The sequence below is a fragment of the Anoplopoma fimbria genome, chromosome 7, assembly GCF_027596085.1.
Source record: "Anoplopoma fimbria isolate UVic2021 breed Golden Eagle Sablefish chromosome 7, Afim_UVic_2022, whole genome shotgun sequence".
Classification (NCBI taxonomy): Eukaryota; Metazoa; Chordata; class Actinopteri; order Perciformes; family Anoplopomatidae; genus Anoplopoma; species Anoplopoma fimbria.
Genome location: NC_072455.1, coordinates 4,512,197 through 4,538,455, shown reverse-complemented (window position 1 = coordinate 4,538,455; position 26,259 = coordinate 4,512,197). Strand labels below are relative to the sequence as shown.

Sequence of the window (26,259 nt, the reverse complement as noted above, 5' to 3'; positions counted from 1 at the left end):
GTAGAAAAAAATAAAAATAAAGAAAAACCATTGAATGAGAAGGTGTGTCCAAACTTTTGACTGGCACTATACACTTCGTGCTTTTACTCTGAAGGACCATACTCAGTAAACCCGGAAGTCGTTCCCGGAGTTTCCTGCCTGTTTACATCCCGAACATGAGCCTGAACGCAGCAGAGACGCGACGTTTTTACAAATAACCGAAGGTATGCAATAAAAAAAAACACTTTTTCCAAACACAGAGCCAAACCCCGCGTGCATACGGTCGCTTTTATTAGGGATTTACCACGTGGAAAAACGTGAACACGTGTGTTTGTTTTCCAGGCCTTCCTAAAGACCTGCGTGGACAGGTGGTCCATCAGATAAGGTTTACAGGTGTGCATACAGGGTGGTGTCACACACTGCGGGCTCTTATGGATTGGGGCTGTTGTGTGGAGAGCCAATACGCATTTAGAAATCTGCATAAGAAACCCGGAAATCGATTTCCTCCCAATTCCCAGAATGCATCGCGAGGTTCGAGGAGCTGCGAGCGAGGATACGCAGCACGTAAACAGATAGAAGTGTGTAATGATCTCAAACCAGGGCTGTGACTGCTACACATTTAAAAGTTTATTTTTGTTTTCATAAATTGTGTTTATTATAGATGAGGGATCAGAGTTTTATATTTATAGTTGTTTTATTTATTTATTTACAGTTTATGCAGCTCCTCTTAAGGCTCTGTTCTAACAATACTTTTAGTGACTTTCAAGGATACTCTGTCATTACATTACATTACAGTCGTTTAGTAGACGCTTTTATCCAAAGCGACTTACAGGAAGTGTATTCAACATAGGTATTCAAGAGAACTACTAGTCACCAGAAGTCATAAGTGCATCTCCTTTCTTAAACTAGCATCTTAAAGCATAAACCAGAGCAAAAGTATAGTGCAGAAGCAAAATACTACGAAAACAATAATTGCAACAGACTAATACGAATACAATAAGTGCTACAAACTACTACGAATACAATAAGTGCAACAAACTAATACGAATACAATAATTGCAACGAACTGATACGAATGCAATAAGTGCAACAAACTAATACGAATACAATAAGTGCAACAAACTAATGAATACAATAAGTGCAACGAACTAATACGAATGTTTTCGTATTATGTACGAAAGTGCTACGAGGAAGGCTCAGGGTAGTACTTCAGTATCGTCAAGGATGCATAAACAAAATGTTGTTTTAGACCATTTGTCACACAAAAACGTAGTACATTCCTTTTTGTGGATTTTTAATTTTTAATGAATGTAAACCGCAGCACGAAAACAATTCTCTGTGGAGATAATATGGCCGACATCTTCACATTAACGTGAGGAAAACATCGTCCATCAACTTCGAGATACTGATAGTTGTGTTTTTATACTGAATGTAGGCTACATCCAATTTGACATCATGTTTACAGGTGCAAACAGCTGTTGACGTCAAATTGTTATGTCAATAAGAACATTATTTTACATTCAGCACTAATTTACTGTATTTCATGTTGTTGCCTCGACTCCTCTCTCCTCGTCTGTCCTCCTCTGCTCCAATCTACCAGGAATGTTGATTTACATACATTTGATGGGTCCCTGCAGCTCTTTGATGGATGACTTGTCATTTTGGTTTGGCAAATATTGAGCCAGAATCAACTTTATTTGTGCACAATCCTGCTTTTTTTTTGCTGTAGCCCTCTGCATTAGCACCCCTGCAGCCTTGTAACCAAGTTTGACATGTTTTTTTTTGTCTGTTTGAGTATATAAAGGAAGGTTAAGGGGATGATCTTAAGTATCAAGCCTGGCCTTTTATTATTAATTAGTACAATAATACTCTTCTTATTTTCTGTAACTAAGCATCCAATCTTCTTCCTGTTTACACCGGCAACCGCATGCCTAGTGGACATGAATAATCATGTGATATTCGTTTTCAGGCGTGTTAGTATGGACGGAAATCATTTCTGAAACGATGCTGAAACGCCGGTGTGGACGCAGATCGTTTTCATTTTAAAACCTTGTTTCAAAACAGAAATGTACTAGTGGGGATGTAGCCTCAATCTAGGCCTCACTACTTCTTTTTGTTTGTTTGTTTCTTGGCGACTCACAACTGGCTTTGGTCAGTGTTAGTTTGGAGCAAATGAGTTGTCATTGAGACATCATTGCAACAATAAAGGGCAAGCCATACGCTGTGTCCTAAATGACTTACTACTCACTATATAGTGGACTATATTGTGAGTCTTAAACTACCAGCTTTAAGTGCAGTGTTTTCAGGATTGTCTGAATCTTTCAGTATGATCTAATGTCAGAATCAGAATCAGCAATTTCCATTTCACCTCCTGAAATGGAAATTGCGGTTCTGGTGTGTTACATTTTGCAATGTGCGTTTTCTGCTGGTGCCAGTCTCAATCCACTGTTTCCACCAGAGATAAACATGGGAAAAAAAGAATTTGTATCTGTTCTGGATGTTTCCTGTTCATAGCAGTGGCCTTGTTTTCTATCTTTATCTATGTACTGTTGCCTTTGCCTCCTCTGTTCTTTCTTGCTAGTGAACACTCAGAAGTGAAATAGACTGAATTAACGCGTGTCCGACAGCACCAGAGTGGACGACTCAAGACAAGGCCATCCAGATGATGGATTTAACCCATCCACGAAGCTGAACTTCAATCCCATTCAATAACCCCATCCTTTGTTTGTTTTTTTGTTGTTTTTTTCTTTCTACTTTTCAGCTTTGCATTGCTATCGGAGCGTTGTGCCCCTTCTCCCGCTCGAGGGCCCCTAACAAGCCCCTTACTTGGAGGGCTCCACAGGAGCTCGCTCCTGTTTGGCCAGCAGGCTGCCTCCTTGCGGCTGGCCCAACTGAAAGCCCAGCTAGCTGTGACGCAGATAAACAATGCTCTTGCTGTTGGCAGCCGAGCCGCGACTTTGACCTCCAACTCTTCTGCTGCCTACATACCCACAACACCCCCCTGCCCAACTGCTGCGGCCATCAACCTCCTTAACCTTCTGAAGATCGCAAACACCATGTCCCATCCCCTGTATAACCCCTATGCCTCTGGGAACCAAAGACCCACCCAGGGGCAGTATGGACTCTCCAGTGGACAGGCAGAGAGGGACCCTCGGGCTGCACCTTCTCACCTTGGACCCGGGTCCAGCTTCAGCTCTTCTGGATCTTCTTCTGTGACTTCTGCCAACCCTGGGGGAATAATTCCATCCCTGCTGTCTCAGTCAATGAGCTACAGGCCTGAACAGAGTAGGGCCATAATGGACGATAACTTAGAGAGGTCTATAGACATGCATATTAGTAGAGCCAGAGAGGAGGTGAGGCTTCTTGGCAAACCAATGCATCAGCCCATAGACTCTCGATTTACTAGCACTCAAAGGGAGTTTCCCTCCTCAGGCCCAGGGATGGTCTCCTTCCCAATATCCTCAACCCCTGCCTCTGTAGGACCCAGATACCCGAGAGTTGAAAGTGGCAGTAGCTCCTCTGACTGGTCATCGAACTACGAAAGGCCCACTCCAGATGAACCTTCTAAGTTTTATTCATCGTCTGCTTCATCTAGCTATGCCAGCGGGGTCGATGGTAGGTTTAATGCTTCCAGTGAAAGAGAACGTGTGATGCCGTCCATTCCAGGGTTAGGTGATTTTGAAAATCCAGCGCCGGACAAGCCCGCGGCCCCTGCTGACTCCAGCCGAAACAAGTACACCTCTGAATCAGCTTGTAACATCCTTCTGCATTTTGGACTTGAAAAAGAGGACTTGGAACATCTCATCTCGTTCCCCGAAGACCAGATCACCCCCGCGAACCTGCCGTTCATCTTGCGGCAAATCCGCATTGAGAAGACCAAGCGAGATACAACTTCAGCTCAATCAAAACCCTGCCCCGAACCTCAACCCACCAGAATGAGTCATTCCGGAGGGGCAGCGATGCGACAGGAGGAAATGCCATCGGCTGTTCTCCAGCCCGGCAATGTGATTGACTATGGACATACAGGGAAATATACTGGAGGGGCTGGGGATGTGTTTGGAAGGACCAGTGGCGGTAGAGAAAACAGTGGTGGGAGTGGAAGTATGTTGCTGATGGACACTTACGATAGTAGCAGACACGGCCGAGAACCACTGCAAAAAACCGAGGTGAAAAGCAGTTCCTTGGGTTTTTGTCGTGAGCAGGCGAGTTCTGTTTCCAGTTTCAGCTCTTTGCACAGTTCCACACAGAGCTCTGTGGCTCCCCCGAGCATTGACCAGACTAAACGATTGCAAACCCAAACAATCATCAGCCCTTTCTATATGAAAGACACAGACATCAGAGTTGTCAAGTCTGAAGCCTCCAAACCCGCTCCGTCGAAAGAACCAGCGGCAGATCGCCAGTCAGCATCGAATACCGAACCCCCTCCACTTTGTACCGTGGTTTGCATCCCGGTAGACCTGGCCTTGTGCTCATTGGAAACAATGACACCAGTGGCAATAAGAAGCAGAGTAAAACTCCAGGACAAGGGTCAACCGTTGCCGAGCAGATGACAAAGCAGCAGACGCAGCAGCAGCAGATGCAGAAGCAGCCGGTGCAGCAAATGCAGACGCAGCCGGTGCAGAAGATTCAGGTGCAGCAGATGCAGAGGCAGCCGGTGCAGCAGATTCAGAAACAGCCGGTGCAGCAGATGCAGAAGAAGCCGGTGCAGCAGATTCAGAAACAGCCGGTCCAGCCGATGCAGAAGCAGCCGGTGCAGCAGCAACCGAAGCAACAGACTCCGAAGCAGCCAGTATCGCAGATGGGGCAAGCCATGTGGCCTCCATTTTTTTCTGCCGCAAAACCGGTTCCCCCTGCATCTCGCATGCCCAACATCACTGACGCCATGCAACGTCCTGTGTTCATCCCGGGCGGTCCTCCCCCCACCGTTGGTCTTCCAGCTCTGCCTCGGCCCATTCCAGATCTGATGGACCTCATTCATCTGACGATGCCACCTTCCAACAAGCCGCCTCCGGTATCGACTGCAGTCTCCAAGGGTCTGCCAACAGCGGCCATGATGCATGATTATGCAGCGGCCACACCCAGAGCCTTTCCACATACCTGTTGTCTGTGTAAAAGAGAATGTCTTCGTATGAAGGTGAGTGGAAGCCGGCACTCTGTTCTCTCTCCCTGTAGGAAATTGTGGGCTATTTATTGCAATGTCTTAGATGTTTGTTCTTTTTTCATTCTGAAAGACTTTTTTTAAATTGTTAATTTTCTACTTTTTGGGTAAACTGAAGGATTTGTTTTTTGAAAATCTAAGGGCGATACTTTCAAGCCTATGTGAAGGATTTATGTAAAATAATCTTTGAAACAGAAACAAGGTTGGATGCAAACTTTTGGATTTTGGATTTTTTTTTTTTTTACCTTTTTTTTGGGACGTTATTAACTGATTTGGATGTACTTCAAACTAAATATTCTTTCCAAAGATGCCAGTCACAACTGTTTTTTTGGTTATATGTAATTCAGCTTTACAATGTTTTATTTTTTTTACATACATTTACATGTGATCTCACTGACTTAAAGCTGTTGTTAGAACATCATTGTCTAGTTTAACCAGATGAAGATCAAAGCCATTGTTATACAACTATTACCGTTTACAGTGACTATTACTGTAGCATAATTTAATTCTGCAACATGCAACCAACTTCTGAGACGGTTGTTGAAAATGGAACCAAGGGCTTGGAAGACCTGAGCTGCAAGAACCTGCACATCTGAAGAACTATTGCATCAGAGCGTGATGGAAGAGGACTGTTTCCCTTTTTCTTAATTTTTGGGCTTTTTTTCACCTTATTGTATTTTCAGTTAAAATACTATGAAACATTTGTTAGTTGTTGTATATAGAAATGCACTTACGCCTTTACTGATATTGGATATTGGCTTGATACTGACTCATATAGCTAGATTGGATATCGGTGACAATGGGGCCAATCTTGAATACATTGAATACCATTATTTTTTATAAATAACATCACAGAACATGTATATCTATGTATTTGAAAAACAAGATGTAACACATTTAGGAAAGCAATGTTTAAGTCAAGCCTGATGTTGCCTTATCCCAAACACCTCCCCACAGTGAGCCAAACAACTTTATTAATTAAACATTTGTATTGGATTGGTATTCTGTATCGGCCAATATCCAAATCCAAGGTATCGGTCGTGGGACTGAAAAAGTCACGGTGCATCCCCAGTTGTACAATTTGTATCTTGTTTTCTTTCTATTGGAGCCATCAGTAATGCACTTTGTTACTTGATTTCACTTCATATCTAACAGTGCATATCAATTTTTGTAATATTGGTATATATTTAAATATATTATTGGGCCAAGCGCCCTTTTTGTGTCCCAAAAAAATTCCAACCACAGCCACAAACCTGAGGTCACCAGCATCATACTCCACCAACCACACAATCAGCAAGATTTTGTTTGCCCATCTGTCCCTTTGGGGCATTGCATTTCACATTTTGTCAAATTTAGAAAAAGACCCACCAGCCCCCTCCCCTTGCCAGTTTCCACATCTTCCTGCCGACTCCAGATGTCTCGACTGTGTGTTTTTGCCCTGATCCATACCTGATAGCGACCTCTGCTGAGATGACCTTCAACAAAGCACAAGACTGAAGAACCAGACATCGCACCACCAAGAACCCAAGAAGAAATCTTAATTTTGGTTATTTGTTACTGGCGCTCTTGTATTTGTGAAATTTCATGATAGAGAACTGTTGCCCTTGAACTCAAAGTTGTAAAAAGGCAGCTGTAATTATAAAGGAAAGAGCTGACAAATGTCTGAAGGACTTGATGTCCTAATGTCCCATGCGATACTTGTTTTCACGTGTGTTTCTTACAACTCAGTGGTTTACATCAAAGCCATGATTTCAACACTGCTCTCAGCTCTTCACTTGACTGCTGTTGACTGAAGATTGAAAGAAACCACATTAAAAAACACTTTGCTTTTTCAAGACTCTTTTAATATCAACACATATCACCACAAACTGTGGACACTGGGACTCGAGAGACTCAACAGACCGACAAAGAGGAGGAGCTGTTTCTTTATGGCTGCTGGAATGTTGAATAAAAGATATTTGTTGTCAATCACAGAAATGACAGTTAATATATATGGATATCTGATAGCATTTGTGATGATAATGAGGCCTATCTAATGCTGTGTTTGTTGTTCTGACTGGTAGGATTGGATCTCCCACCAGAACACCACCCTTCACCTTGAGAACTGCACACTCCTCCGTACACGGTCAGTCTTTTTTCTTTTTTTTGACTTATCCATATAAAGATCTTGTTACTTTTTTGATAACTATTGCCCTTTTTTCTTGTGAACGTTCTTGGGGAATGCCAAAATTCATCACATTCCCCGAATACAACTGCTTTATGATTGCCTACCTTGACGTGTTGTCAAAATGTTGCCTCTTTGCTGTTTTAATAACCGTGTTTAATTTTTTTTTTTTTTTTTTCAACAGATACCCTAGTTGGGATGGTGAAATTGCACTCCGGTAAATTTGATAAGCTTTTTTTTATTGTTCATCTACATTGCGTTAAATCACACTACACATTTTAATTGGCCTTTCTGCATGTTCAATAAAGTTCAATAAAGACGGTTGCAAGTTGACAAAAATGGAGAAAGACAGCGTCACTTTGGGTAATTTTTTATTATGCACGAATAGTAAGACGACATGAAAGGATAACGTGGTTTGTAGTAACAATGTCGGGAAACGGACTGCGAATAGTCATTCAGGTGACTGTTCAGGCGTCACGACCCCAATCAAAATGTTGCCCAATGCAACCAAATCCGTGCTTAAATCCATTAGAATCCATCAAACATCAGTTGTGAACCAGTACCCTTTTAATTTTGGAAAACCTTCCATTCCTATCCTTCATTATGCTTTTCACATCCATTGCTCTCTTCAGCTCTACGGGTAAAGATGCAAAGCCCTCGCCCTCAACCTCTTCACAGACTTCCCAGCATCGCCAGAAGGCCAGGCATGGAAGCCGCTCCCGTTCCAGCTCCCGCTCCCGCTCACACAGTCCCCGTCGGTACAATCGCTCAGATGGCAGACGGGAGAACCGCAGCCGGCGGTCACGATCACGATCGCCGTACGCCTCCAGATACACTCGCAGGTCTGTGACGCATTCATTAAAAAGTGAAATGAGCGAACCTTCGAAATATCTGCATCAACTTCAGCATTTTAACTTCTTTGGATTTCCTTGACAAATCTATACTTGCTGTAAAATGCCTTCATGACATTGTATCTGAACTTTTCACCAGGTCCCGGTCTCGTTCTCACTCCCCATGGTATGACCGCCCTACTTCCTCCCGCTATTGGTCACGTTCAAGAAGCCCCGAGAGACGCTCGTCGCCAAGGAGAAGAGACGACCGATGGTCACCTCCGAGGAGGAGCCGTGAGAGACGAACATCTCCGAGGTGGAGCGACGAGAGACATTCGCCATCATGGAGGAGCGACGAGAAACGATCCCCCCAACGGAAGTCGAACAGTGCAGAGAGCCTGGTTAAGAAACTGCTGGAAACACCAGGTTAGAGGAACAGCAAACATTTCAACGACTCAACACCATGTTTAAAGACTTGTTTTGTGTGGGAACGTACCTGCGTCTATTACACGCAATGTAAAGGTGAATGCCACCAATTCATCTTATTATTTTTGTGGTTTTTATATATATTCGAGGAATACCTATGGACCATTTTGCGACATGCGCTTAATCGCTGTCCTGCTTTTGAGACTGAGATGAGTAAAACGATACCACACTCAAAATCTGCCCACAGAAGTGAGATTTTTACTGCAGATAACCAGAGACCTTTCCTGGATTAACTTTTTACTTGCCTATTAGGAAGAGCCAGTGCTTCTTACAAATGTATAGATATGTATTTTGTTTCATTTTTTTACTGCCTTTTCTAGTAGTTCAGATGTAAATGTTGACTTGTAAACCAAGTAGAAAACTTTTTCCTGCGTAAAGATGACAACAGCTCATGAAGTAAGAATATATATATGATCTTTAACTCCATACTTATGCCTTCTTACAATAGAGACTCTGTATGAGACTTTGCAACCACCAAAACACTGCAATTTTGTCTGACTTTTTTTTTTCTTTTCGTCTTTGTCCCTCTAGCTGTCCAGTCTCTGTCAAAACAGTCGGACCTGGCGACTATGGTTAAATCTCTGGCTCCCGCCTTAATGGCCGAGCTATCCAAGATGAAGTCCTCGTCATCGTCCTCATCCTCTTCAGCAAAGAATAAGGAGACGACCAAAAAGCCTTCTAAACAGAGTCCCAGCCTGCAGAAGAGCGAGGCAAGTTCTTCGAAAAAAAGACTAAAGTTGGTGTGTGTGTGTGTGTGTGTGTGTGTGTGTGTGTGTGTGCGATTGTGTGTGTGTGTGTGTGTAAGATTCACGAAGGAAATTTGGCAACATACAGATTATTATTTGGTAAGGTATTTATTTCTCTTTGCCTTCTTGTGTCTCTATCTCGTTCTTTCATTGAAACCTTAACCACATAACACTTTGATTAAAAAAAAAAAAAAAAAACATATACTTTGTTGCTCCATCACTAGGTGGCTGGTCCAGTTGTAGTGGACATGATAGGTATGCTCTGTGTTGTATTGTGTCCTCTAACCTGCCCAGGGACTGCAGATTGAAATTAGCTTGTAGCTAAATCTGGTACAAAACACCACTTCTCTTTTTTTTTTTTTTAGATTAATGTATTTTTATACTTTGTCCCTTATGTAAATAGACTAAATACACGAAACAAAAAATGTTGTTGCCTAAAATAACAGATGTCATAAAGGTTGGATTGGACACTTAAAACACAGATGCGTTATATTTAGTGTTTTTTTTTCTCTCTCTCTTCTCAGTCCGCTAAGTCTTCGCTACCAACCGAGGTGAAACTGGAAGGGGTTCATAGTTATATCTCTCACAATGACGTGTTGGCTGCTGTGGAGAGCATTGGAAAAACCGAGTCCGTTGTACTCTTCCGGTCCATACAGGGGGTACGTACAGAGAGAGAGAGGCTTATGTTTGCTAATGCTTTGCCTTTTGATACTACGTTTTTTCTTGTAAATCAAACCATCAGGCCCAGAAAACTGTTGCATGCCCAGACACATTCTTATGTTCACTGAGAACATGATGCATCAGTACTCTTTGCACACTCCTGAAGTCACTTCTTGTAGTCGGTTTAGATCAAATGTAACAAAAAAAAAAAAAGTGCACTGAGTAGATTGCCTGGAAATGCCTTTTTTGAAATTTTGTGCAATTTACAACAAGGCCCTCGGTGTACGTTAATTCCTGTTGTGAAGCACATTGCTCTAATGTTTACAATAAAGCCGCCCAATGTATGGAAACTATAAGTGATCAGTTAAAATACATGATTTAAGTCATTTCAACATGAATGAACAGTGCTGTAATGTTTAATCGGCACGCAAATCTGGACGGGAACAATATAGTCCCGATGGTTGTAGTAACGCATGGATATGTGCGTTTTTTTTTCTGTGTGCACATGTAGGCAATCGTGAGATTCGAGAAAGAAGAAGATGCAAAGAAACTGAAGAGCCTAAAGAACCTCGATGTGAAAGGAGCAATGCTCCCCGTTGCCAGAGAAAGGGTATTGCACTTTTTGTATTTCTTCTTCTGTGTCTGGGAAATATACATACTCATATTTGTCAGCTGTAGTGTGGTCACCGGGACTGTCAACCTTCCTCTATATTCCTATTTGAATTTCATTCCTTATCATTTTTTATATTCAAATCATTATAACATTATTAATGCTGAAAATGAGTCTCTTATTGATATTTACTATGTGTACACAGGCTTATGCATTGCCAGTTCCACTTGTTATAAACTCTGTCCACTAGAGAGCATGACAACTTTACCAATACACATTTGGTGATAACTTTTTTTTTACTTTTCAAATGACATTCAACTCCCAAAATTTGTTTTTGTTTACAGGAGACTGTTCCCAAGGACCAAAAGAAGCCTCCCCAGAAGTAAGATGTGTTTCAAACAGACCTCTTTTTAACAGTTATGATTTTGTTTTGTCAATATATTTGCCATACATGTTCAGTTCCTGCCGAAATGTGTGACCTCAGTGGGGAAAATGTGACTAATAGGGGAAAGTTACCAAAAATTAGCGTCGCTTTATGTGGGAATTGAGTAAAAGTCCTTCAAGGATTTCAACCTGTGACGTATAGCTCTATTTTATAGTGAAGACAATTTGAAACCATGACATTGACTTTCTGCCTTGCACCTTAAATTTCTCCATTTTCTCCTACATGACCCCTGTAAACCTCTTTTGTTCACAGAAAACCTGCCACGTCCAGCGTTTCCACACCTCCAAACACTTCCACTACCACAAGAAAGGTTCTTCTCCCTACACCTGACATGCCTCCACTTGAATGTCCCAAAAGGCCTCCATTTTCAGCTCCTGGAGCCAAAAAAGCTACAACAGGCAAATTCCAGAAAAGTGCAGCGAAAGGCTCCGCAAAAGTCTTGGTTTCAAAAGCGAAAAACGTCTCGGCCAAGCAGGCAAATAAAATGGGTAAAACAGGGAAGCTGCCTGTGAAGGGACCTGTGAGAAAGAACATGAGAAAACCCATAAAAAAGCCTGCGATAAAGCAAAAAACATCACCACGATCCAAGTCCACGACTGAAACCAAGGTTCAAGCTGCGCTGAAAGACACAGCTAAGGTGCATGACAAAGCAAATGACGCTGAACCAATGGAGATTGGCGTAATGGGAGTTCAAGCGTTGGAGCCCATGAAAGCTGGAAGTTGTGCTTGGGAAGGAGAAAAACGGACATCTACGGAGGCTGCACCAGGAAGTTCAGCAGACAAATCCAGTGAAGGTCAACCACCAACCAGTAAAATGGATACAGGTCTAACAGGAAGCTCTGTCAAAGCTTCACCTCATGGCCAGCAAAGCACCTTGAAAGAACAAGAGTCCACTGCAAAGGGACTGGAGACCAAGATGGAGGCTTCACACATGACACAGCAGGCTGCAGGAAGCTCGACTGAAACAATGCAAAAAGGTATGTTGGGAAAGTTTTGAATGGATGGATGGCAAATATTTGTTGGAAGTGTGGCCTATAATGTAGGTAGAATGGATTCTTTGTTTGTTATTGGAAACAAATCCCATTAAAAACACCAAAACCAGATTACCAGATGTTGTCTTGTCAAAACTGTAAATCTCCAAAGAGTCAACTTTCATTAGCAAAGTAAAATAACCTCACAGTCGTGCATTTTTTGTGGGTATGTTTTCTGAAAACAGCAGATGCAGAATCAGCCAAGGAGGCTTCCAGAAGCAACAAGGCGCCTGCCACTCGTCCGACTGTTGGGGAGACGGCAGAGAAGACCCTGCATCAATCCAGAATACGTAAGGAATCCAAGACAATGTCTGCACGTGATCATCAGTTTACAGTCCTTCTCTATTTTGTCTCACATTTACTTTGTCTTTCCTTCACAGCGTGCCTCAAGCTGAAAACCTGCTTTTCTCCAAAGGTAAGTTTCCTCAAATCAACTGTATGAAGTGCAGTATCTAGACATGTAGTTTTCCTAAAGATATAATTTAAACTAGGACACAGGTTAAAAGAAGATCAATAAAAAAAAGTAGGTTTTGGTTTGGTTTTGCCCTCAGATGATGCACAAATAAGCATTAAAATGTCCTGAATGAACGGTTATGGGACGTAATATGTACAAGGAGTCTGCTGGTATTAAAATACCTTGAAGTGCAGTGTGCATTGATATGTTCCTTTTCCTCCTCTGCTATATACTGGACTGTTAAATTGTTTGCATAATCTTCATCTTTGCTTTTTCACAGCTGTTTGTTATGTTTTTCCCAGTGTAGTGAATAACCAGTGTTCTTTCTGCAATGATGAATCTTTATTAATCCACAAACCCAAAACCATTACCCCCTTTAATTATTCCCCTTCTCCCTCCTTTTTTTTTTATTCTCCTTCATTTCCCCAGTTTATGTTACTTGGTCAGAAGCAGATGTTAATAACCAACCTGCCGGAGTATCACGACGGCTGCTACACAGAGGAAGACCTCGCCAGACTGCTCATACCCTTTGGGTTTGAATATGCAGAAGACAGCATCTATGTTATTCCTCAGTCGTGCATGGTAGGCACCAGGTTTCATTAATCACATATTTCTGCTGTTGCTTTTTAGTCGAATAGTTTGTGTTTCAGTCTTTTTTTTTGTGCAATCTTTCAATTTTTTAAGTTAATTTGTGAACTCACACTTGCAGTTAAACATCATTTGGATCATTTTTCTTGAGATTTTTTTTTTTTAAATTGAATTGTAATATGTTAAATAATAATGAAAAAGTACCTAGAACAAGTAAATAGAAGTATTCATACATGTTTGTCTCTGGTTTCCCCTTAGGCCTTCGTCTTCATGCCATCAGTGGAGGAGGCGTTCAACGTACTGAAAGCCTCCTTGAGGAAGGGCATTTTTTTGATAGAGTCGAAACTATCTTTCCGTATTTTAGCTCACAGCTTTAAATTGTCACCGGTAAGCACGTACACTATTCTGTTTTTACTGACTGTTTTTTTTATTTTTTATAAATAGAATAAGTAAATTCAATACTAGAGAAATAATAGAGAAAACATACATATTTATTAACACCAGCAAATTGACTAAAAGCATGAAGCGACCTCTGGGTCTGAAAGTAAAGCCAATGATGAGTTTTTTTAAAACTGGAAATCTTTCAAATGGATCGCAAGTGAAGAATCCTCTGGAAAGAATCCTGTTGTATTGAAGTCTATGAGAGAAAGACACTGGGTGGTGGAAAAGTATCTATGTATTCTAAAAATGTCTTCTCTGATGTTTCTGTTTTAGTTCTGGTTTTATAAAGCAATGATGAGGCTGCTGCGTTATGTAAGTAATATGCGCACACACACACACACACACACACTCATTACCATCTCCTTTTTATAAGCTACAATTGGACTTTAAAATAAGTTCTTAATGTCATTTTTTTGTGTTCAGATCTTAATTCCTGCGCTTGACTTACCAAAAAGTATATAAAACATATTTAACTACTGGAAACTGTCAACAGTTACGTAAAACAGTGACAGGATTACAATTTAAACTTATTTAAGATATTGTCTTTTACTTTGAAAAACTGTGTGCAAAATGAGTTTCTGTGTCTGTCTCTGTACTCTTTTTAATTAATTTTTTTTAACTTTTTTGGTTTGGATGTTCGCTTCCTGCTCTTGATTCAGCGGGTGATGGATGACGGAGCAAAAACAATCTTCATCAAGAACATTTCATGGAGTGAGACCAGCGAGCTCAGAAACTCTTTGAACAAAATCCAATCTGTCAAGAACTTCTTTCCTCTCCTCAACAAGGTAGAACAAAACACATGCATGTCTGTTTTAAGTGGCTTTAAAAAAGACTTCCCGTTATTCTAACCTGTCACGTGTGTGTGTGTGTGTGTGTGTGTGTGTGTGTGTGTGTGTGTGTTGCAGGCATTTGTAGAATTTGCATCTGTTTGCCATGCTGATCGACTCGGAGTCTGGTACAGTTTCCTGAAACACCCCCCCGATCACAAAATCTACAGGCTGAAGATACCATTCATTGGTCATGTTGTACTACAACGTAAGTGTCTGTTTTGGGAAATAAAATAATGTTGTTTTTTTTTAATTCTTATTATTGTTTGCCATTGTGCTTTCATGTTGTCCGTCCGTCCCAATTCTTGTGAACAACATATATCACAAATACCTCGAACTTCTTCAAATTTGCCGCTATCATCCACTCGAACTCAAGAATGAACGGATACGATTTTGGTTGTCAAAGGTGACGGTCACTGTGACCTGACCAAAAAAACGTAAAGAATTCACATGCTCATTATGACAAATTCATTGAAAAGCTAAAATGATGAAGTGATGCAATTTTGCACAGACGTTATGGTAAACTGCAATTTGATTGATTGGCAAATGAATGCATTTGGAAGGCGAACATTTTTATGAAGTTTGGAAAAATATCTTGAAGCAAGAGGTTCATTGGCGTTGCCTGGTTTCAGATTCATTCATTCATTCTTTGCTAGAAAATGAAAGTACTTCCTGTTGAACTGTACACTCAAATAGTTCCAAAGATAGAGATTTAAAAAAACGACTTCACGTCTCTGTTTTGTCAATCTTCAAATTTGACACTTTGCTCGTTTTTTTGTTCTGCAGAACCAAGAGTTCCTGAGAACGCTCTGCCTCACAGCAAGGATGCTGTTACCGGGGCAACTATCCCATCAATGGAGTTTGGCATACCACCGGACAGCATTGGACCATTCTGGGTCACGCTGAGATCTCATCCCTTCATTTTCCCGACCAGGTCTCCTTGGTTCATCATCCCAAGTAAGTGAGCGAGTCTTCCAACACGTTAGATTTTGAAATCTAAATTAAATGTTTGATACTTCCAAATGTATTGTTACAACTTTTCCAGTAAAGTAATTGTATTTGTTTATGTTCACGTTTAACTTCAAGATTACCTGACAGTCGAAGGACCCGATGATATTGAGGTAAGCCCATTTCAGTTAAGCTTAAATTATTGATATGATACATAAAATGGGAAAGTTTATCAACTTTATCTTTTTGTTTAAAGACCTTCAGTTTTTGGATCAAGTAGCTTGTGAAAAATAAGGTGTGCCAAATTAAGAAGTGTTTAGAATTGTGTGACTCCACATAAATCAACATTTTGGTGAATAAAAAGTATCATATTGCACTTTGTATTGGCAGATTTCTTAAGGGAGTCAGATTTGAATCATAGCCAAAAAAAAATAAAGTGGGACATCACTAATTATAACTTGAAAAGACAACATCTGAAGAAATTCTAGTGTGAATGCTGGTTGTTGAAAGGCTGATGATAAACTGGATTATTGGCATTCATTTGAATGGAAAAGCAGCTGAAGCAATAAGTTGAAGTTTCCTTTAATCGTCTTTGTTGGAATGAAGTTAAAACATCTTCTGAGGTCTGAGCCGTGAAATATAAGCCCTTTTATTTTGACACACAGTGACTGTGTCGTTGAGGGCTTTTATTTTGAAACACAAGCCAAATCCAGAGCTTTTAAGACAAAGAAGCTCGTTGGATCACCGTTCGTATGCTTTGCTTCAGGCCAACTGAATGATATGACTGTATTTGATGAAACCCATCAATCATCTTGGTTTCGTGGGTTTAAAATGGATCAACACATGGCGTCTAATGTTTTAAATCAGCCCAGAAACTTCAAAGGCCACTGCTGAGAGGGAGTGGACTGTTTGGGAGTTATCTACGTCATGAAATTTGATTAGTTGAGCTCAGAATTTGGGTTGAAGTTACACCTAAAGTAGCTCTCTGCAGTTCAAACTGTTGCGAAATCATCAGATCTGCCGGACTAAATTGTACATTTTTACACACATGTTCAACCACATATCTGCCTGAAAATCTCACTCTTCTTGTTCACATTTAATCATACAATACATTCTGTTATATGATCGGTGTTTTTTTGATCTGTGTCTTTAAATTCCAATCCGTTGTGTTTCCTAGGAGGCCAATCGTGGCTCCAAGTTCCCAACCATCATGTTGACCGGTTTGCCAGGGGACTACAAGCACGAGGACGTGGCCAAGCTGGTCTGGCATTATTTCCCCAAACAGAACCTCCACTCCCTGTACTACAACGTGGCGGTCTTACCTCTGCAGAGGAGGGTAAGGAGTACAAACTGCACCCTTTAACAGGAACAAACAGTATTGTAATAGCAATTGTTTTAATTTAATTCTCTTTATATCTCCTCTCTTCATCTCCAGGCCTTCGTGTTTTTCGCCGATTGGACTTCGTGCTGCAATTTTGTCCAAAATCACATCCTGGATCCAGTTTCTGTACAATCCTGCCCGCTCAGTGTTCACTTCGTCTTGGAACACATACATCCCGCATCCAGTGAGGTATGGATTTTTCGAGATTTCACATGGAACATATGTAACCCCGCAGCCTTTAAGTAATGCTTTTGTGTGAAATAAAGGGTTCTCACAATACCAAAATTAAGACCTCGATACGATACCTATCGTATATATATATCGTATTGTATCTTTAAGTATTGATACGAATAACATGGGGTATAGTTCTGATTGTGACACCTTTCTAGTATTGGTGTACTGTGCAACCCTATTGACATACAAAATGTTTTAAATGCAGATCTTATTTTTCGACAACATGACTTTTCTTTTTGCAGGAGATGATGTACACAACTCTGATGAAGTGGAGCAACGCTGTAAGTCAATTATCACTTATGTAACTTGTTTGTTTTCTCATGTTGTCTTTGGATCGCTGGTCATTAACTCCAAACTATTTCTTGCTCTTCAGGGAGTTCCAGAGCAGAAGTCTCTGGAGGAGCGGTTGCTGTGTGTGACGACTTCTGAGACGTCTCTGGCTGTCGTCGGGATGGTCATGGAAGCGGTGGCGTCCACTGCGTCCTTTGTCGGCTTCCTGCCGCTCGCCAACAGGGTACGAGAACACAAACATTTACAACTTCTCACATTGAAGTGTCCAGAGAACCCCCATGTCAGGGTATCTGCAGGCCTTGAGAGTCTTTAAAAGTCTTGAATTCAGTTTCCTCAACAATTAAAAAGAAACATTAAACAGTATTCAAACGTCTTAAATATGTTTTCTTTAAAATGTTTAGTCATAACTTTTTGTTGTATGTGATTGCGGACTGACGAGATTGATTCATTTCTATACCTGTAAACTAAAAGTGGGAGTTTTTTGTGGACTTTCAGTCGGCAGCATCAGACTAAAGAACAGGCTGCTGCTGGCTACAGTGGATTACTACTGCCTAGATCTTTCTGTCACATTAAAACAAATTATTTTGAGTTTGTTTGACCTTTTCAGAATAACAGTTTTACTTAAATATACTGTAACTAAACATTATTTTTCTGGCGTGTTGCTGTTCTCTTTCTTTTGCGTTTGTCTCGTTAATTTCTTCATCTCTCCTTCCTCTCTGTCTTTTTTCTTTTTCTTTTTGTCCATGGCTGTCGTTCTACCTCAGATATGCATTGAGATGACTGACTCCAGCGCTGTAACCAAGGTGGTGGAGAAATACAACAGTTTCTTACCAGACTCGGAAAGTCAAGAAGCTTGGTAAGTGTTTCTCCTAAAAAGATTAAGAGTATGAAATGGGATTGAAATAGTTTTTTAGGTTGCCTCTGTATGTGTTACTGTATATTAAACATTTGAATCCCCTATCCTCCCACCTAAACTCATCAACTCCTTCTTTTTCTCTCTCCAGGAGTAAAGTTCAACATTTTGAGCCGTGAGTATATATATATATATATATATATACATACATATAAATCACTTTGTAACTGATTCTTGCAGGTTAAGAAAGAGACAAAGCATGACAATGATTAATGTGATGGCTTTTATGAATTTATATGATGTTTTCTGGTGGCACATTTCATTGCATAAATGTATACATATGTCCTTGAGTTCAAAATGACTCATCAAAAAATATTGCAATGTTATGCGAGTGTAATTAGCTGCAATGTTTAGGCAATTAGTCAGGCGACAAAAAATGAATTGGCAACTAGGGATGGAACTGTACAGAAATAGATCCCACACAGTGTGGTTCGGCATGCAACATCCTTTTCTCTTTTTTTTTTTTCTTCAATACCATGTGATCAAAACAGCTGTTTATTTCTGCTACTTGCACATGCGGAACAGATATTCTAGAGAGAAATGTACCTGGAAAGTTTAGACAGCTTTAGCAGTGCCGTAGCGTACTAGCCATCACAGCTTAATTAGTCAAGCTCAGTGGACAACAATTTGTGTCCATCTGTATGCCGACATTGTTCAACTTAAATCTGAACGTTGTTTGAATCTAACCCTGGTCCGATTCACACAGCGCTAAAAAAAAGCAATAACTGAGGCTAAAGAGTGTTTACTGCTTCGGGTTTGCGACCACATTTGATCATAGACTGATGCCAAATAAAGCATGTGGTGCTTTAGCCACACTACAATGTGTCTCTTGAATAAACAGGCGTGACCTGCAGTTGAAGAATCATCAACAGCCTTAGGATGAAGCATTACATTTACTTTAGAAACATATACAGAAGATAATCGTTAGTTTTTACATTAAAAACACTCCACTCACGGACATATGTTTGGCATAAAACAAGATTAACTAAGCCATATTGCGATAACAACCCTGATGTCATGTTTGACTGACGATCCCTTTTGTTTGTGATTTTAGTTTGAAGAGCCTAAAACAGCGTCTCCAAGATTCTAGTGAGATCAAAAACTTGGACGCCATCAACATCAATGTCAAAGCCAAGCCCCCAGCTGTGAAATGTCCAACACAGCCCTCTTTATCGGAACTCCCAGATAACGGGTCACAACCTGATCAGCAAACCAGTGGCTCTGGTGGATCCACCATTACTGAGCCCATCACAGCAGCACCAAGTGCTAGTGCTGCGAGTGACGTGGCAATAAAGAAGGACGACGAGAAACCAGGAACAGAGTTTCCCACGGACTCCACATCTGGCCCTGAGGCAAATGAAGATGTGACCCCTTCCTCTGCAGTCAGCGGTGGAAACGCAGTCCCAGCTGCTTCCAGTCCGGCCCCATCGGCCACAGGGCTCGTGCCTGAAAAGAAGTTTGCAGCACTTCCTCAGATTGACGCTGACATTTTCAAGGCCATCACGGCGGCAGTTCGTAGCCACAGGCTCACCCGAGAGAGCAGTTCCAAGAGTGAGGAGAAGGAGGTGAGGGCAATTGTAGATTCTATCAGTGCAAAAATGTAGTTTGACCCCATATGAATTTTGCCGTAAAGAGTTGTAGCACCTCGTCCAGAAAAGGGAAACAGGAGCCCCCTACTGGAGCTAAACCTTGAGAAGGCATTGGGGTCAGGTGCATTGTGAGATGGGCAGCAGGCATGCTAGTTGAGGGGGTACGAGCATCTGATCAGGATACCTACTGGATGCCTTGTTTAAGAGGGCTTCCAGACATGTCCCTGGGGTAGACCCAGAACGTCTTGGAACGCCTACTGGCCCTAGATAAAGGAAAGATAATGAATTGATGGAAAAATGTTGTAGTCAAGCTTTAAATTGCTGTTCTTAGAAACAGTGACACAAAATAGGACCAAACAGGAAAATATAGCATTACCCCGGGTCTCTTCAAACCCTGTAGAGTGTTGTTTTAGATTAGAGAAACAATGATTTTTAACAAAACTGTTACTATGTCTTCCAATGTATCACAAAAGTAATCTGGGGAAACTTTTTTTAGATTCCCAGCAAAAGCACCACAAGCTCTGGACCTGCAACGGCTGAACACGCACCGCAAAGAAAGGTAACTGTTGTGGTTTTTGTTTTATTCCCAAAAACCTTATCTTCCTTGTGCCCATTTCTTTAACCTTTCATCTACGCAGAGGATGAGACCTTTCAAACCTAATGATATTAATCTGTCAAAATGTATCTATGTAAATTCTCCCTAGTCCTTTTCAACAGTCCTTGTAAGATAAACAATTCTAGGAGTAAAATGATTGGGTCATCAATTATTTCATTGCGTCTTGTTCGTCTTTATTAAAAAGCTGATTTATTGTTTCAATGATTGATTCCGTCTTTGTTCTCTGCTCAGGGTCAGGAAGATTTTACAAAAGACGTCGTCTTATCAGATGCTTGTCGTTTTGATGAGCTAAATTTCAACATGGATGACTTTGTCACCGTCGACGAAGTCGGTGATGACCTGGGTGACGCAACCCCCAAGCCGCATAGCTCCTCCTCATCCAAGCCGTCCTCCAGAGCGAGAAGAAAGAGCCGAAGCTCAGGAGTGTTGCCTGCTGGGAAACGGATCTCAACGAGGTCTTCAAAAGACTCTAAGACCACAGTCTCTTCCTCATCCTACTCATCCAAGTCGATTAAAGACTTAAGCTCTTCGGGCTCTGCGTCACCAAAAAAGTCCAAGTACTCATTTGAGCCTACCAAATCCCCTACCAAACCCTCGGCCTCTGCCAGTGCCGGTAAGGCCTCCCCCTCTTCTTCTCCACTCTCTACTGAAACCCCTTCTGCCCCTGGTCAGAAAACACAACAGAGCAAAACACCATCTCCAGCCAAAGCATCCAATACCGCATCCTCTGGTTCAACTACCCGCTCCTCCTCCGCTGCACGTGAAACAAAAAATGTAACATCAGCAGCAACAATCTCAATGGGAGATCGTTCTGAGCTGCCTAAAGAAGAAAAAGACACAGAGTGCACTGAGGCAACGTCTGACCACAAAGTGTCAGAAGAAGGCATTACTGCAGAAACTGTTGAGTCAGAGACAAAAATGGAAAGCTCATCAGAGATTCATCCACCTCAACAGGAACTTGGGTTGGAGTTGAGCCAAGCTCAGAGTCCTGAGATTGCTATCAATGTCAACGCACTTGAAGAGCAGAAGAAAAGCAAAGAAGATGATGTTGACAAACAAGAGGATAAAAGTTACCAAATTCTTGATTCGCTTGATGACCAAACGGATGAACCGATGGATGATGGGGTCCATGCCAGCAGCTCTGAAGCCCAGCTAAGTGGACCTAAAGGAGACCAGGCTTTGCATGAGGAAAGCTTTCAGGTCTCGGACAGTGTGGACGATGAAGTCAAAGCCTGCAAACCGGAGTGCAATGAAATGGACGGTTCTCTCCAAATGTTGGACAGTGTTACCGAAGGCGAGGCAGCTACAGGTCAAGAGGAAAGTCGCCTGGATCAAGATGACGGGTCCACAGTAAAGCCACTGTCTGAGGATCACGAGACAAGTAATGTAGATACTTTCCAGGTGTTAGATACCGGTGTTCATACTCCAACGGACATGGGAGATGGGGAGAAGGGAAAAGATGAGGAAGTCGAAGGCAAAATGCTTCCTGCAGAGTCCTGCAAAACCTTCAAAGATGTGGATAATCCTGATAGCCAAGTTCCAAATGAAGAGCAGCCTCTTCAAGACCCCAACAACAAAGACATTTTAAAAGACCCAGAGAGTGATGTTGCTGAACAGGAAACCTTTGAGATATTGGATTCAATTGATGATCTCACTTCAGCAGAAGATGACAACCAGAACCTCGAAACTCCCAGTGAACACATCTCTAAAGGAGACATTAAGCCCATGGAGGAAGAGGAAGACACCTATCAGGTAATTGATTCTGTGGAAGATCAGCCGATGACTACAGAGTCGGAGACTGGCAGCAAAGGAAAGAGAAACATGAGAGGGAAGGCGACTGCTAGAAAGGATGAACGCCCAACAAAGAGGAGTGGCACTCCCACAAGCACAGCATCCAAAAGCGAAGAGAAGGAGAAATCGCCAAAGAAACCGGAGAGGACGGTTGCAAAATACGAGACACGGACGATGATGGACCTCACCGCAAGAGACCTCTTCGTCACTGAGGACGTGGTGTATAAGATAGTCGATTCTGTTGAAGAAGAACCGGTTCAGGATGCTGCCACCACAGAAATGTCTGGAAGAAGAAGAAGGAGTGCAAGAGGAAAGAAAGAGGATAAAACGCCTGAAAAAACAGAAGAAGCAACGTACGAGATTTTAGACTCTGTGGACGACGAAACTGCCAATGATGAACCGGCGGTCACGACGAGACCTACCAGAGGAAAAAGGGGAAGACCAGCTAAGAAAGATGCTTCAAATGAGAAAACCAAAACAGAAGATACGCCAACAAGACGGAGGCAAACTCCTGTCAGAGAGTCACAGGAACGCAACAGGGAAAAAACACCAAAGAAAGAAGAGAAAGCTCCTCCAAAAGAGAGCACGCCTTCAAAGAAGAGCGATACTGTTGTCGGTGAGTTAAGCGAGGAGGATGCGACCGGTGAGGTAATCGACTCCATCGAGGACGAGCTTGTTCCAGATGATCAACCTGCTCCAAGAAGAAAAGGAGGAAGGGGAAGACCAAAGAAAGACGTTAAAACAACTAAAAAAGATGTTGGCTTGACGTTGACGAAGGGTGAAAAAGACGCATCGATAAAAGTGACTGAGGAAGAAGAGGCGACATATCAGATTCTTGATTCTGTGGAGGGCGAGACGGTCGACGAGTCAAAAGAGAAACCTTTCGAAAGCATCGACCAGCAAACCAAGAAAAGTGAAACTCCCCCGGGATCACCCAAAAATGAGGAGGACGATGAGCCGATGTATCACATCATAGATTCCCTGGATGACGATCAAGTTCAGGAACAGCTGACGCCCGTAGAGGACAGGGCAAAAGAAGAGTTATCAGCTGGAAAAGACGACAAACCAACATGTGTTAGCACAGTTGTGGAAGGGACCGATGAAGTGGCTGTCGAGTCCAATGATCCACCTGCTGCAGACGGGTCTGGTGCGGAAAATAAGGAAAGTACAACCAGAGCAGATGTTCAGAAGGAGGACAAATCAACAAGTAAATTACTAAAGAGTGACACCGCCCTGCTGCAAACGGAGAACAAACAAAAATCGCCCGAGAAAGAGGAGACAACAATGAGCCCTCTGGTGAACCTGGACGAGGTGAGCGAGGAGGAGGAGGATTACCCCGACGACGCGGCCGAGGAGGAAGAGCTGAGGAAGCGACAAGCCGCGGCAAAAGAGAAGCAGTCCGCCAGGGAGCGAGAAACGAGGAGGACCAGGGAGCGGGAGGAAAGGAGGTCCAGGGACACCGAGCAGAGGGAGCGAAGGAGCCGGAGCAGCAGTAGCAGCAGTAGAGGAGGAGGAGGAGGAGGTGGAGGTACGAGGAGGGGGAGGGAAAAGGAGGAGGAGACGGTGGCGGTAGTAGACCCAAAGAAGCTGGTGACTCTGGATGAGGTGGGAGCGGATGATGCCGGAGAGGAAAGAGCGGCGGACGGCAAAGAGTCAGACGGGGAGATCACGGAGGGAGAGCTGCAGACACTCGTCACTCTGGATGAGTTCATAGAAGAAGAGGAGGAGGAGGAGGACGACGGGAAGGCGGAGCCAAGCAGGGGAGAGACCGTCCCACCCAGCCAGGAGGACGAATCAGTGGACTTCTTAAACCCAGAGGTAAAAATCAAGATTTGAAAACATAGAAGTTTCATTTTCGTCCATTTTGGAGACTACTGTGAAGAGCACGTTTAGAAGAAGCTCAACATACAGGCGGTAAACATGTCCTGTGTCTGTTTTTAGACTCTGGTGACGTTGGATGAAGCCGGCGATGATGAGGAAGAGAAGCCTGACGAAGATCAAGCTGAGAAAACCCCGAGATCTGCCAAACGCAGAAACGACGATGACACAGGTACGTGTTATTCTAGTCACTACGTAGTACAGTATTATATAAAAGTCCCCTACTTTGTAGAGACCTGTTATCTTTTTAATATATTTGGTTAATCAGTGTTAGAAAAGCCACAATCAAATCTAAGTTGATTCAATATTGTAAGACAATTAAAACATGTTTTCCTTTATTTTTTTTGTCCACTTTTAGAAGAAAGTATGAACTTTGTGACGGTTGACGAGGTGGGAGAGGAGGAAGAGGAAAAGGAAGCGGTAAAAACCAAGACAAGAGGACGGCCCAAGAAGAGAACCAGACAAGCCCCTGGTAACACACACACGTTTATGTTCTCATCTTTTCTTATTGTTGTCTCTCTTGGCAGACTGGATCTGAATCCCTTTCACTTGTTTGCTTAACCGACTCATTGTCTTTTACCACAGTGAGGAAATCTACCAGAGGGAAAAAAGTGACGGCAGAAGAAGAGAGAGAGGAAGAAATGGAGCCAGCTGGAACCGATGTTCTGCCTCCAACCGCACCCGATGCCTCCTCGTCACGAGACAAAGATCCGTCTACGTCGTCAAGTCTCGGCCAGTCGGAGATCCAGAAGGCCGAGGTGGAAGAAGCCCACCAAGCCGACGTTGAAGCTACCTCTGCTGGACAGGAGATGCAGCAGCTGGAGGAGCATCCTGAGAACCAGACACTGGAGGGAGGTGTGGAGGAAGGAGAGGAGGAGAAGGAAGGATGGAGCAGGGAGGACATTAAAGGTACAAAGATTTAATAGAATGATGGACTAAGGCCTTGTCCCTTTCCAGAAATCGTGACCCGTTGCTCAAGATAATCCACAGATGTCTTTTTCAATCATTTATACATCGTTCATTCCTTCTCTTCTTTAGTTTTGAGCAAACAGAGGAGGGAGCCTGTCGGACCTGAAGCGAAGCGATCTCGCTCTCAGTCTCCGCGTGTCGCCGCCGACGTCAAACTGCCGCCATTCCAACCCAACAACCCCCTCGGTGAGACACGAACATATTATCACACTCCCACTTTATTGTGAAAATCAACACAAGTTGCAGATGTTTTGTCCTCCTGTTTCACTTTGATGTTCTCCCTCTTCAGGTCAGGAGTTTGTCGTCCCCAAGTCGGGGTATTTCTGTAATCTGTGCTCTGTTTTCTACCTGAACGAGAGCGCCGCCAGGGACCTCCACTGCAGCAGCCAGAGACACTATGACAACCTGCAGGTACGCACAGACGCATACACACAAATATACACAATAAAACGCACACTTGGCCTTTCATTATTTGTGTCTCCCCCCCCCCCACCTTTTTTCTTTTTTATAGAAACATTTCCAGAAGCTTCGACAGAAACCATCAAGAAGTTCCACACAAAGTTCTCAAGGCTCCGTTTCTGATTGATTCCAACTCTGACATCTAACTCTTGTTTTATTTTTATTTTCTTGTCAAAAATGTGGCAAAATGTAAAGCTGGACCGGTGAAACATCTGCAGCTTTACAAACCTCTGCAGAGGAGTTTAGTTGACATATCAATTGTATAATAATCAATGTTGGTCATAACTTACTGCTGTTTGGCACCTCTTTTTCATATTAAATGTCTAAATATAACATCAACCATAATACTAAATGTATATTTTAGCATCTGTTGTCTCATTTCAAACTTATTCTACTCAACTCTACAGTTCTGGTGCCTTGCTCTGTCTTTAGTTACACTGTTACATTTATCAGTTGTGTTGTTGAAAATCCCGAAACACGTCATTATAAAGTTTGGAATTTAACAAGATGCCACATGAACTCATTGACTCATCAATAAATTATCACTACATTATTTATAGTATATACAGAGTTGGTTTGCATTTTGTTCTGCAAATTTTCTGGAAATTTGTTAAAAATGTCTGCTATACTTGGCAGTGATCTTGGCTGGTGATTGAGGGAAAATGCTCCAGTTTCTTTTTCTCACAGTAGTAAAATACATCAACGTCATCCTGCCTCATTTCGGTAATAAAGGTAAAATCTTATTACATACTTAAATTAAATCACATTTGA

The 26,259-nt window shown here is 42.3% G+C and overlaps 1 protein-coding gene across 1 annotated transcript; it reads left to right on the top strand.

Moving 5' to 3' along the window:
- The first annotated feature begins 135 nt into the window (after window positions 1-135).
- On the top strand, window positions 136-26,022 carry LOC129093146 (uncharacterized). Its single transcript, XM_054601064.1, is given in 36 exon segments — window positions 136-203; window positions 2,741-4,404; window positions 4,407-5,113; window positions 7,201-7,262; window positions 7,486-7,518; window positions 7,934-8,143; window positions 8,292-8,557; window positions 9,149-9,327; window positions 9,888-10,022; window positions 10,535-10,633; window positions 10,978-11,015; window positions 11,331-12,055; window positions 12,295-12,399; window positions 12,490-12,524; window positions 12,993-13,145; window positions 13,410-13,538; window positions 13,866-13,904; window positions 14,252-14,377; window positions 14,498-14,627; window positions 15,206-15,376; window positions 15,506-15,540; window positions 16,545-16,703; window positions 16,803-16,937; window positions 17,225-17,263; window positions 17,356-17,496; window positions 18,038-18,129; window positions 18,278-18,301; window positions 19,241-19,751; window positions 20,272-20,334; window positions 20,623-24,000; window positions 24,124-24,232; window positions 24,419-24,532; window positions 24,646-24,969; window positions 25,099-25,215; window positions 25,319-25,440; window positions 25,541-26,022. Coding segments are annotated over 35 exon segments (10,149 nt in total). The 5' UTR covers window positions 136-203; window positions 2,741-3,035; the 3' UTR covers window positions 25,616-26,022.
- The last annotated feature ends 237 nt before the right edge of the window (window positions 26,023-26,259 follow it).